This window comes from Vulpes lagopus, chromosome 5 (genome assembly GCF_018345385.1).
Source record: "Vulpes lagopus strain Blue_001 chromosome 5, ASM1834538v1, whole genome shotgun sequence".
Taxonomy (NCBI): domain Eukaryota; kingdom Metazoa; phylum Chordata; class Mammalia; order Carnivora; family Canidae; genus Vulpes; species Vulpes lagopus.
Window position 1 is genome coordinate 7282874 of NC_054828.1, and position 13954 is coordinate 7296827.

At 48.8% G+C, this 13954-nt stretch overlaps 1 protein-coding gene across 1 annotated transcript in view; it reads right to left on the reverse strand.

The window, feature by feature from the left end:
- Window positions 1-13954, reverse strand: part of SREBF2 (sterol regulatory element binding transcription factor 2) — a 62883-nt gene that overhangs the window by 19630 nt on the left and 29299 nt on the right. Inside the window, exons 5-11 of the mRNA XM_041755377.1 lie at window positions 13372-13593; window positions 11523-11637; window positions 11120-11301; window positions 7883-8075; window positions 7064-7245; window positions 3882-4158; window positions 1168-1337 (exon numbers count right to left, since the gene is read on the reverse strand). Coding sequence (XP_041611311.1) covers window positions 1168-1337; window positions 3882-4158; window positions 7064-7245; window positions 7883-8075; window positions 11120-11301; window positions 11523-11637; window positions 13372-13593 — 1341 coding nt within the window. The remainder of the gene's footprint in view (window positions 1-1167; window positions 1338-3881; window positions 4159-7063; window positions 7246-7882; window positions 8076-11119; window positions 11302-11522; window positions 11638-13371; window positions 13594-13954) is intronic.

Below are 13954 nucleotides of genomic sequence, written 5' to 3' on the forward strand. Positions count from 1 at the left end.
AACAAACAGGATAGGGAAGCAGCTTAGCCCACACCTCCTGCTCTCAGCCTAGACTAACCTTGCGCAGAAATGTCACCCTCACTTCCTTAAGCCTGGGTCAAGAACAGGGTGTTCTCTGGGCAGAACAAGAAGCCCCATTCCTAGTCTGGATTCCCTGCCAGACTGTGCGCTCCCTGAGGACAGGGTGAATGTTCTGCTCTCCACTGCATTTCCACTCTAGGGAATGCCTGGTACGGAGCAGGGACTCAGTGACATTTGCTGAATGAGCATCATTATCTAAGGTCCCTGAAACAGGACTGAGACACAGAGAGTACACTGGGCTTCCTCATGCCCTGTCACCTAGATGAGGGTGACACACTTCAGGAAACATCAGTGTCACCACAGGCCACATTCCTATTCATCAGCTCATCGGTGCCATTCTGGAGATAAGGCAACAAATGGAGATGTCATCTTTCTGTGCTGAACACGGCTGATGCATTCAGCAGCCTCCTCGAAGCGGGCACCGAACAGAATGTGCCTCTTTCCGCTGGAGTAAGAGAAAGCCTGAGGTCAGCAGATGCTGCGAGCTAGCTGATAACAAGGACTGTGGATTCGCCAACAGTGAATTCCCAAGGCTGGCCCTATGCCAGGCACAATGGAGGCGCCTGAAAACACCCGTTCCTGCCCTGGGGCTGACCTGGGCTCCGCCAAGACAGGCACCATTTTTCATTTCAGGATTCAGAGTGCTGTGATTACTACAAGGAATGCAACTGCTACCTTTGGTATGAGTAAAAACACCAGGAGACACAACCAGAAAATGTCAAAAATTTTTATGACCACTTGGAAGAGCAGGAGAGTCATATATTTAACCCCCTGAATATAGGTCACTGTATCACTGAAATCAATCTTCTTTCTTCAGGCGCTGAAATGTCTGCTTACGCTTCTAAGGGCCAGGAGGGGTTCTGTTGGTTTTTTGCTTGTTTGTTTTTTTGTCTCTTTTGTTCAGTGCCTAAATATTTGTGAAACGACCCACTGACTGGCTATCTAACCCTCTAGGTAGTCGGCCCCCAAAGGCAGAGCCCACACCCATTTTTGTATCTTAGCTCCTGGGCAGGGAAGGGGGTTTCATGCAAGTCCCCAGAAGGGAGCTGCAGGGTACTCACCGCCAGGGAGCTGCAGGGTACTCACCGCCAGGAAGCCAAGCTTGCCTCCACACCGGGTCTTGAGCCCCATGGCGGCAGTCAGATGGATCTCAACCAACGTGCTCGGTGGGATTTTCTCCTCTGCACATTCCGCCAGGTTCACGGCGCACAAAGCCATGTGTACATCTGAACAGGCGGATCCCGCAGGAAGCTTCCCTGTAGCAGGCAGAAACAGATACTGATGTGGCCGGATTCCTCCAAACCAAGCTTTTTTTCCTGTTTTTTGTAGTGCCATCACAGCAAGAGCACAAGGACTGAAAAAAGTGCTTGAACTCTGTCATCAGATGGTCCTGGATGGGATGCGAGGCTCTGAGACCAAAGTAGCTGTGTGCTCCTTTCCACCTCACAGGTTGTCGGGACAAGTGAAAATGTATGTTAAGTGCCTGCCACGTGGCACATGGGCTGTGGAAATGAGAGCAATTATGACTGCAGGTCGTTGAATGGGACTCAGGTAGGCACTTCCACACTTTCCACTTCTGCTGAAACATCTTGCGTCTCCAAACATGGAGAGAGGTAATATAAATTAAAAAACAAAACAAGAGAAACCGACATGAATTTCTTTTCACTGTAAAAGAACGCACGGTATGTAATGAGCACATCCCTTTCCACAGGGGAAATAACACAAATCGGTGTTGATGGTGGACACGTCTTGGGTGAGCAGGTGGACGGCTAGAAAAGGCTTCCTACATGCTCCCACGTGAGGGCTGCAGTCATGTGGTGTGACCCTGAAGGCAGGGGCCAAAGTGCCCCTGCACGGGTACGAGGTCCCATTGAGGCCGAGCTTTTGGTCCCTGCTACGGGGTTGGAAGGGCACCAGGGAACACGAGCTTTACTGAGGGAGGCTGCACTTTGGGGGCGGCCCCTTGTCAAAGGTCCAGACAGTGGCCAAGCCAGGCCTCCTGACCTCATCAGCCCCACGTTCTTCCCCCCTGGGGCCACCCTGCCTCCCTCATCTTTCTATCAGCCCCTACATTTTGTTCTGCACAGACATCAGGTCTCTCTCTCCCCCAGGAGACACCAGCTGGCTTTCTCTCTTCAGGAGAGGGAGGCTGGGCGGCAACAAGGGGATCATGTTTTAGTCACCTGTCCTCTCAGTGCCTTGATTAAAGCCAGGCCCACAGAGTGCTCAGCAAACGTGGAGGGAATGAGTGATGTGAACTACTCCAGCTGGAACTCTCCAGAACATGACAGTTGGGAGAACACAGGGAGGGAGCTGGTTCCATCCCCCAAGGGCACACTGAGAGGTCAGAGAAGAGTGAAGCACGGTCTGCAGACAAGGGCCCTCTGCTGGAAATCACCATGACCCCAGGTGTGAAAACCCCACGGCTGGCCCCACAGGTCCCATCTCCCATTCATGTCACCCCTGGGGCCTGCAGCTCCCTCATCACCAGGGCACTTCCATCACCTTCCTAGGACCACATCCCACTGCTGCTTTCTGACCTTCACTGGATATCCCCATGGCAACCTCCCTTCTCAAACCCTCTGACTTTGCTTCCCCAACACCAAACCTCTCGGGCAGCCTCTACCTGACCTGCCCTTGGCCTGCACGTAGTATGTGGTGTTTTCTGGGTCCCCTGAAGGTCCCCTTCACCAAAAGCCTCTCATCAGCAACCTCAGTTTTCTCACTGTAGGCCAGAGACCAAGCCCTGTTCTTAGGCTGCGGAGCCAGCATGTCCACCGCCGCTCATCATTCTCCACTAAACTGCTCACCTTCTCCTTGGAAAACTGCTCTTTGGCCTGTTTCCCTCACCTTTATTGGCAGCAACACCATTTCCCCAAACTCTCAAGCAAGAAACCAGGGAACCAACCTTGCCACTCCTTTCCTGCCCCTCTCATCCCATGGCTCCCCAAGTCCTGTCTATCAGCTTCTGCTCTCTCTCCTCCTGTCACCTCTCGTCTCCAGCTGTATTTGCTCCTACCTGGACTCCCTGATGCAATCCTTAATCCTCTCCACCCACCTCCTACCTGCCAGCAGAGTGAATCCACTCTCATCAGAATCTGATGGTGTCATCACTGTCCGAATGCCCCTCACTGCCTGGCTCCCATCACCCTCCCCTTGCCTGGCAGCTGGCTCCAGGACAACTGAAATATTCTTCTCAAGAGCCACCCCAGGTGGGGTTCCTCCCTGGGAACATCCCTCTGCCTGGAAGGCACACCCCTTTCCACACAGCGGGCAAACTCAACCCATCCTGTCATACAAAGCCAAGACTTTCCAGAAAGCCTTTCCTGAAACCCTCCTCAGCAGTACACCCCCGCCCTGCAACTGAAGCCCGATCCTTCTCCTACCTCTACCACACTAAATCATAATTCATTTGCTGACCTGCCTGCCTATTAGCAGAGCAGCAGTTGAACGAAATAAATATTTCACTGAATCTAAGATGACATCAATTTTAAGTCTACTATTAATTTAAGAACCACTAAGGAAAAAACAGTGCCAACTCAACCGTACCATGCCACCATATAAAGAACATAGCCTAAACGTAGAGACATTAATGTGAAAAAATGTGCATCTTAAACTGATGGGCTACAGTAATGAGCCAGCTTTGTGGCCATGGTTGTGGGTGGAAGGTCCGTCCCACTGTTCTAGGGCAGCAGTGGGAAGAGGGCTCCGATGGGCCAGAGAACTAGCAAACCCAGCCAAGGTGGAGAGATGGCATCGGGCACCCTGAGGCCAGCCAGGAAGCAGTGGCCAACCCTCACCTGTGATGTGCAGCTGGTGCAGCCTGTGATAGGCCAGGGCCGCGTCCCGGGCGCTGGCCTTCGCCTCGTCCTCAAAGCCTGCGGCGGTGGCTGGGGCAGCCCGCCGGTGCTGGAAGACCTTCTTGAGAAGCCAGCGCACCAGGCGCAGCTTCTGCAGGCTGTAGCGGATCACGTTCCAGGAGAGGCTGCAGGCCAGGTCCAGGCGGGAGGTGGGCAGTGTGCGGCCCAACACCGACAGGCAGGTTTGCAGGTTGGCTGCAGCAGCTGCAAAATCCCCCTAGAAAGCAGCGAGAGGTGTGACATTCACTGGCCTTGCTGTGGCCTTTTTATTTTGCTTTATTTTTTAAATATTTATTTATTTTAGAGAGAGAAGGGCAGAGGGAGTCAGAATCTTAAGCAGACTCTCTCTGCTAAACTCAGAGCCTGATGCGGAGCTCAATCTCACGACCCTGAGATCATGACCTGAGCTGAAATCAAGAGTCGGACGCCTAATTGACTGCATCACTCAGGTGCCCTTTTTTATTTTATTTTCATTTTTAATTTTTAAAAAGATTTTATTTATTTATTTGAGAGATCACGAGCAGGGTGAAAGGGCAGAGGGAGAAGCAGACTCCCCACTCAGCAGACAGTCTGCTGTGGAATCAATCTCAGGAGCCTGGGATCATGACTTGAGCTGAAGTCAGACAGACTGTACCACCCAAGCACCCACCTCTTCTTATTTTAGCAAAAACTTTTACTCTCCCTTCACTCCCTAGTTTACCAGAGTAATACATGCTCATTGAAGAGTCCAGGAAAATTCAGAAAGCTATGAAAAAGTAAAAAGAAATCACCTGTGACCTTACACCCCAGGAAGAATGATAGCTGACATTTACACGTATTTTCTCCTCGCCTTTTACTAAATTGGGATTGTACTCTGGTCTACTTTGGAGCAAATACTACTCACAATTTCCCACAGTAGTTTTACACATAAGATGATAAAGTGGATACAATGATCATTTTTCAGGCTAATGTGATCTTTTAGGCTTTTAGGTTCTCAAAGTGTGATTCCTGGAACCAGTAGCATCAGCCCCTGGGATCTTGTCAGAAATGCAAATTCCTGGGCAGCCCGGGTGGCTCAGTGGTTTAGCGCCACCTTCAGCCCAGGGTGTGATCCTGGAGACCTGGGATCGAGTCCTACTTTGAGTCCCACTTCGAGTCCCACCTAGGGCTCCCTGCATGAAGCCTGCTTCCTCCCTCTGCCTGTGTGTGTCTCTCTCTCCCTCTCCCTCCCCGCCCCCTTTCTCTCTCTCTCTGTCTCTCATGAATAAATAAATAAAATCTTAAAAAAAAAAAAAAGTAATGCAAATTCCTGGTGCTCTAGCCCGACCCTGCGCCACCTGCTGAATCAGAACCTCTGGGGTTGGGGCCCTCCAGGAGATTCTGTTGCCTGCTAAAGTCTGAGAACCACTGTTTTACACAAATACCTGGCTAGGCTGAGTGAAATAAGTCAATCGGAGAAGGACAAACAGTGTATGTTCTCATTCGTTTGGGGAATATAAATAATAGTGAAAGGGAATATAAAGGAAGGCAAAGAAATGTTGGGAAATATCAGGAAGGGAGACAGAACATAAAGACTCCTAACTCCGGGAAACGAACTAAGGGTGGTGGAAGGGGAGGAGGGCGGGTATTGGAGGGGAATGGGTGACGGGCACTGAGGTGGACACTTGACGGGATGAGCACTGGGTGTTTTTCTGTATGTTGGTAAATTGAACACCAATAAAAATTAATTAAAAAAAAATAAAAGTAAAAATAAACAGAAAAAAAAAATACCTGGCTAGACTACTATAACCAAGGATCTAGATAAACTACTCTTGGCCAGCCTGAGAGGGTCTAGTGGAGAGTCTATGGCCCTGTACTGAACACCTGTTTCTCTCATCACTGGCAAACAAGGAGACTGTCCTCTCCCTTCCCCTGTCCTGCAGTGGGCACACCTGTACTTCCTTCTGGCATCACTACGGGAAGTGGTCAGTGCAGGGGCAGCACCTCTCTCCTGGCTGATGAGCAGCTTCCAGCACACTCTGGTCCTGACCCACCTCAGCCTTGCCTCCTGGTCCCTTCTCACCCCACTTGTGAGCAACATGGCTCAGACAGAGGCTACCACAGCTCCAGACTCCCCCACCCTGGTGTCAGTGTCCCATCACCTCCTCTCCACTTTACATCTCAAATATTTCTGGAATCAGTTTTTCCTTTCAATTCTGGGTTCTTGCCACCTCTCCTCTGGTCTATTCCAAGAGTCCCCAACTTACTTCTGTGCCCCCTCATGCACCCCATCCTTCATGCAGCTGCCAGAGTAACAATCCTGAAACATGGACCTGAATCTGCCTCTAGGATATACAGCTTGGAATGCTTTTTTTCTAGGAATAGTCTCACTTCAAGGGGTAGGCCCCTAACAATGACATCTGTATTCCAGGTGCCACAGCCCTAGGCATGGCTTACAGTTCCAGGCTGGTCAGTCTGGTTCTCTCTGGTGGCCATGGCATCCTGTAGGAGGGGAGAGCCGGCCTGTGGTTTACTGAAACTGAGGACTGTTCTGGCTCTTGTTTCTCTGAGATGTGACGTTGAACTCTTCTTTCGATGCTGTGAGCTGCCCCAGAATCCTTCCTAGAAATTCTTTGTTGATTTCAACAGAAAACTTTCAGCTAATTTTTCTGCTCAAAAACCTTCCTGGATTTCTCCAGAGAACTGGGAAAAAAGCCCAGTTACTTCGACTACTAACTCCAATTTGGGCCAGAGATACACTATCAGCCTTAGATCTCATCTGTCCCAGATATATCCTGCACTCTGGACATACCTGTCTACCTGCTGGTTCCCAAGTACCCCATCTATTCATGACTTCTCCACCTAGAAGGTCCTTCCTGCTTCTGACCGTGTGGCTCAAGCCCCAGATCCTCTTGACCAGAACTCGTCCTTTCTGTCTGAACTCTCGTAGAACTTTACTTTTCCTCTGTCATAACCCAGACTATAGATTGATTATCTCGTGTTCATGCAATAATTTACACATAGGAGTCCTGTCCTCTGCTGCCTATGACCATCAGGGGCCAGGTCCCTTCCTACTCTTACCACCCACAAGCACCTACCACAGGGCATATTTATATACCAGGGTATTCAATATAAGTCGCTGAGTTATCAGCTGCAGAACTTACCCTGGCGAGGTCCAGGTCAGCCTGCTTCCGGTGTCTCCAGAAGGTGACTGAGGAGCGTGAATGTGGCCGGATCACTGGCTCTCCATGGACCAGCAGCTTCACAAAGACGCTCAGGACAATCACACCATTTACCAGCCATAAGAGAAGCGTTGGCATCATCCAATCAAACCAGCCCCCAGAACCTAAAAAGGAAGGTCTCCACTGAGCCCATGAGGAATGGCCTCCTAGAGCAGCCCTAGGGGACTGCAGGGCATCTGACTAACCTCCAGCATTTAACAGGTTAGAAGCCTTCTACCTCATTTTCAGAAGTGTGGGTAACAAGATTGCTTCATTTAATAACAATGTCTAAAAGCTTTCCATAAGAATAAAACATAACCTTAATCCACACAATAGGCAAATCTGGAACAGTTCTGTAGCCTAAATAGGAGCTCCGTAGCCCCTGTCACTATGGAACTAGGTACCATAGCTAGATAACAAAGATAGCAAAAATCACCGTCAATCAAGGTGGGTTTGGTTAGACCACTGATTTCATGACTCGGACAAAAATATCACATCTCCTTCAAATAGGTACCCTCCCTTCCCTTATCCCCAACCCCTATAATAATAGAAGTGTAGGTTCCTGATTTCTTCTGTTCTTACTGATGGAGCTTGGGTGTGCCCTGTTACTTCCAAATAGGGACTTATGCCAGTCCCTATCAGGCCTGCTACAAAAGCCCTTTGGAACCTGGTGGACAAGCTGAGCAGTTTGTACACACAGGGCCCATCTCCTGTCACAGCCGCCCACCCACGCTTAGGTGGTACAAGGGGTCCTCTGCCTACCTGACTCAAGTGACAGGATGCTGCGGCCAGAGCCGGAATATGGGTGCTGGTCAGAGCTGTGGGCCCCTCCCCACTGCAAGAGGGCAGTCAGGGGGTTAAAGGAGAGGCAGAGGAAGGTGAGCACACAGAGCAGAATCCGAGAGCGGTCCACCATGCCCAGCGCCACAGGAGGAGAGTCTGGCTCATCTTTGACCTTCAAAACAGGGCCAAGAGGTTGGAATTAAATACTGCATGGGTTTTTTTTTTTTTTTTTAATTTTTATTTATTTATGATAGTCACACACAGAGAGAGAGAGAGAGAGAGAGAGGCAGAGACACAGGCAGAGGGAGAAGCAGGCTCCATGCACCAGTAGCCCGACATGGGATTCGATCCCGGGTCTCCAGGATCGCGCCCTGGGCCAAAGGCAGGCGCCAAACCGCTGCGCCACCCAGGGATCCCTGCATGGGTTTTTTTTTTTTTTTTTTTAAATTTTTTATTTATTTATGATAGTCACAGAGAGAGAGAGAGAGGCAGAGACACAGGCGGAGGGAGAAGCAGGCTCCATGCACCGGGAGCCTGATGTGGGATTCGATCCCGGGTCTCCAGGATCGTGCCCTGGGCCAAAGGCAGGCGCCAAACCGCTGCGCCACCCAGGGATCCCCTGCATGGGTTTTTATAGCATTTTGCTTTTATATGAACTGAAGGCAGACCATGAGATTTAAACTCAAGACTACAAAGTCAAACGGGAGGGCAGCCTGGGTAGCTCAGCGGTTTAGCACTGCCTTAGCCCAGGGCATGATCCTGGAGACTGGGGATCGAGTCCCACATCAGGCTCCCTTCATGGAGCCTGCTTCTCCCTCTCCCTGTGTCTGTGCCTCGTTCTCTCTCTCTCTCTCATGAATAAATAAATCTTAAAAAAAAAAAAAAAAACAAAGTCAGACAGGAAAAGCATGGGACACAGGTAAGAAGCCCATAGCTCTCCCTCTGACTGCTTCTCAGACACTGGAATGCTCATCCTCTTGCCACCTGGGACAAGAATATGTTCCGAAGACCAGAGGGAGAGGAGTCCTGCTTGTAACTTTTTTTTTTTTTTTTTTTTTATGATAGTCACACACAGAGAGAGAGAGAGAGGCAGAGACACAGGCAGAGGGAGAAGCAGGCTCCATGCACCGGGAGCCCGATGTGGGATTCGATCCCGGGTCTCCAGGATTGCGCCCTGGGCCAAAGACGGACGCTAAACCGCTGCGCCACCCAGGGATCCCGTGGGAGTCCTGCTTATAAAGGAGAGCACAAAAGAGAACATTCTGTAGGATTCTGTTTCTGTTTGTTTTTTTTTGGTTTTTTTTTTTAAATAAATGTTCAATATCTTTTTTTTAAGTTTTTAAAAAAATTTTTTATGTATTTATGATAGTCACACACACAGAGAGAGAGGCAGAGACATAGGCAGAGGGAGAAGCAGGCTCCATGCACCAGGAGTCCGACATGGGATTCGATCCCGGGTCTCCAGGATCGCGCCCTGGGCCAAAGGCAGGCGCTAAACCGCTGCGCCACCCAGGGATCCCTGTTTCTGTTTGTTTATTTATTTATGTATTTATTTTTTTAAAGATTTTACTTATTTATTCATGACACACACGCACACACAGAGCACAGACACAGGCAGAGGGAGAAGCAGGCTTCATGCAGGGAGCCCGACATGGGACTCGATCCTGGGTCTCCAGGATCACGCCCTGGACTGAAGGTAGTGCTAAACCGCTGAGCCACCGGGGCTGCTCTTCTGTTTAATTCCACAACAGGCAAGCTAATCTAATCTAAAGTGACGGCAATCAGAGCAATAGCTGTCTGAGGCTGGAGAGGGGTGTGGGAACTATCTGCCATGGTGTATGAAGGAGCTCTGTGGGTGATGGAAGTGTTCTATATCTTGATTATAGTGATAGTTATATATGTGTATACCCTTGCTTTTCAAAACTCCTCACACTGTATGCCAGTATTTCATGCTACTGTAAAATAAGGGTTTTATCTCATGTAAATTAAACACCAACAGACCTGATTAAAGACCTACAACTGGGGTGCCTGAGTGGCTCAGTCAGTTGAGCGTCTGCCTTCAGCTCAGGTCATGATCTCAGGGTCCTGGGACTGAGCCCTATATCAGGCTCCCTGCTCAGTGGGGAGTCGGCTTCTGCCTCTCCCTGCAACTTGCGTGTACTCTACTCTCTCTCATGGTCTCTTCTCTCTCTCTCAAATAAACAAAATTTTTACCAAAAAAGAAACAAAACAAAACCAAAAAAACCCATACAACTTCAGTATGGATCTATTTACAGGAGTTTGCCTGTGGTAAAACCAGAAGGCTGCTTTTCTCCCCCTCCCTGTCCTACAGAGGGAGGACTGGAGAAAGGAGCCCTGTCTGCCCAGGGTGCCCAGAGAGAGGGGCAGGGAGGAAGGCTGGAGCCAGATCTCTCCCAACTTCCAGTGTGCACATACTACACACCACTCCTTTTCAGTATTTTAAAGCCATCTGAAAATTTCTTCTGATGACAGATGCCTAGCTAATTCAATGTATACATTATATGGCCTTCTGTTACCAAACAGAATCACATTTACAAAGTATTTCACAAACAGAGCTTCGTCACTAAGATTAAGAACATGATACTATAAATAGTTTGATCAAAAAAACAGGCTAGAAGGGAAGTTTGTGCTTTTGAAGTTAGAAATTGCCAGTGGCCTCCACGGGTTCCCAGGACTACTAGATCATTAGGCTTGAGCCTCTCTATTGGCTAATTCCATTAAACCACAATTGCCAGGGGCTTTCTTTGACGATGAAAGGCCCTTGGCTGGAATGTTATTTGTTAGACTGGAAACTGTAATCATTTCCAGAAGAGGGCCCAGAGGCAGCCTTGCCCTAAACCAACCAAGCAACATCAAAAAATGGTCTTGCCAGGCCCATTATGAGTGAGGGATGTAATGAGGTGCCTCCGGCAACTCCTAGCACCCGCATGACAGCTGCTGTGTGTTCCCATTCTGGATCTGGCCCTTATTCCTCTCAGATGGGCTCTTTCAGCAAGGACCAGTTAAACTGGACTACACTGAACCAGTTAAGTGGATTTTGTGGGGGACACAGTAGGACCTGATTTCACAGAATTCCTATTCTCCCGCCCCAGTCCTCTCAACACCTGGCCTGCCTCCCCACCGGCAGCTTCTCCACAGTTAACTTAGGAGATATGGGAGAGATTCCAGGGATCAGAGGATTTCAAAAGCTCATACCTTTGCATCATCCAACAGAGGGCTTCCTGGCTCGGAGTCGATGGAGTAGGGGGAGAAACCAGCCTGGGACCCTGAGTCAGAGGCCGGAGGGGACATCAGAAGGATATTCTGATTGAAGTCTTCAATCTTTAGCTCCACATCATTGTCCACCAGGCTTCCTAGGTCGATGCCCTTCAGGAGCTCTGCAAAGAAAACCGCATCTGGCAAATAGTCTGTTTGTACAGAGCCCCTGCCTGGGTGCCTGGACCAGGGCTGAGCTGGGTAAGGGGCACATGGTCCTTGCTTCTGCTTCACCCCCAAAGGTACCTTGTACACAGCATCCGTGGGCTCTCCCCAGTGCCTAGCATAGGACTTCTACAACCAGAAGGCCTGATAATCCTTCTCTCAATGAGCACACACTCACTGTTTTTCTGATTTGCCAGCTTCAGCACCATGTTCTCTTGGCGTAGTTTATGATTGACTTGCTGCAAGTACTTGATGTAGTCAATGGCCTTCCTCAGAACACCAGACTTGTGCATCTTGGAAGGAAGCCAGGTAAAAACACAGTGGCATCACTGCAGGTGGCACAATGAGAGTGGGGAGGCCAGAGCTCATGGGGTGAAAGCATGGCTCCGGACTGAGATGCTGGGCTCAATCACTGGTTAGCTGTGCTATCCAGGACAAGTTACTCAGCATCTCTGAACCTCCTTAAAATGAGGATAATGATGATACATGAATCATGAACTTGTAGTGAGAGTAAAATGAGATAATACATGTACAGAGAGTAGCCCCCGATCTGGTACATAGTGACAATAAATAAATATTGTCACTCCTTTCTTTCTTTCTTTCTTTCTTTCTTTCTTTCTTTCTTTCTTTCTTTCTTTCTTTCTTTTATTATTATTATTTTTTATTTATGATAGTCACACACACAGAGAGAGAGAGAGAGAGAGAGGCAGAGACATAGGCAGAGGGAGAAGCAGGCTCCAGGCACCGGGAGCCCGATGTGGGATTCGATCCCGGGTCTCCAGGATCGCACCCTGGGCGAAAGGCAGGCGCCAAACCGCTGCACCACCCAGGGATCCCTCTTTTTTTTTTTTAAGATTTATTTATTTTTTCAAGAGACATACACACACACACACACACACACACACACACACACACACACACAAAGAGAGAGAGGCAGAGACACAGGCAGAGGGAGAAGCAGGCTCCATGGAGGGAGCCTGATGTGGGACTCGATCCCAGGACCCCAGGATCACGGCCTGAGCCGAAGACAGACGCCCAACCGCTGAGCCACCCACCCAGGAGTCCCTAGTACTCCTCTTTCTTATAATAATCCTAGAGCCAAAACAAACTTTAAAGAAAACAACTGACAAAAAAGCGGAGGACTGTTGGATAGCCATCTTAAGTTATGTTAGCACATTTCAGATCTATAGGCTATGAGGAAAATCAAATTTTCTTTTATTTTTTTTTTTTATTTTATTTTTTTTTAAATTTTTATTTGTTTATGATAGTCACAGAGAGAGAGAGAGAGGCAGAGACATAGGCAGAGGGAGAAGCAGGCTCCATGCACCGGGAGCCTGATGTGGGATTCGCGCCACCTTCAGCTTGGGGTGTGATCCTGGAGACCCGGGATCGAGTCCCACATTGGGTTCCCTGCATGGAGCCTACTTCTCTCTCTCTCTCTGCCATGAATAAATAAATAAAATCTTTTAAAAAATAAAATAAAACAAAATAAAATAGAGATGATGAAGATAAATAGGTAAAACACAAAAACAAAAAAACTATGTGACAGAAGACACATTCACTGAAAAACTCAAAATAATGAACAATCTATTCCCTCTATTTGCTGTTGGTTAAAGACCTGATCTCCATTTTCTTTCTTCCCTGCAAGGTAAAAATATTGCTAACCACCCATGAACACAATTAAACATATGCCAGAAACACCACCAGCTGACTCCAAGGTACATACAATCTCCACCTGACTGCCAGTGAGCAGTAGGCAGCCCTCCACCTGGGATCCTGGGATCCATCATCACCACAGAGCAGAGTCAAAGGTCCAGCCAGGCTGCTACTTTCCCAAACCCAACAGTTCCCTTATGTTGGTTAATATTTTATAATCTTGAAAAAACCCCAAGATGCTACAGAAAGAAAGCACCTCTAGCCATCCTTACATTCACTCACTTGGACCTGGGTTTTCCTAAATTCCTAAAGCAAAGATAGGTAGATGGGGAGATGATGGCCCATGAAATACCGTAATGCTTGGCACCCACCTTGGCATCTGTCCCCATGACCAGGTCCTTCAACTCAATTATTTTGTCATTAATAGAGGAGCGATACCGCTTCTCAATGATGTTGTGTGTCGTCCGCCTCTCTCCTTCTTTGGGGGGCTCTAGCTGCTTGACTCCCCCAGGCACCTGCTTGATGGGCACTTTCTCTTGCCCCATCATCACAGGCATTGTGGTCAAAATGGTTCCATTGCTGCCCACAAGAGTCTAGAACAGGCACAGACACAGAGCAGAATTAGCCCATGGTTAGTCTGAATGAAGCAATCCCAGAACACAAACCTGCAGCCTTGGCCATGTGGCCTTGCCCGGTCTGATGCCCTTCCTGGCTGTATTAACTCAGGCCCCAAGAAACCTCAGGAGCCACAGTATCTGAGTTACTAAGCCCCCTCCAGAACCACTGTCAACAAATCACACCACAATAGGATTAATGTGGGTAAATATATTTTAACCTTTGGTCTCAGGGTACTTGAAAGATTATGATTTCTGCTTTGGTGTCAAACCATTTAGCCACCTCTGAGCTCGCATAAAATGTACCATAGCATTCTGGCTCCAAGGCAAAGTTTCTCCT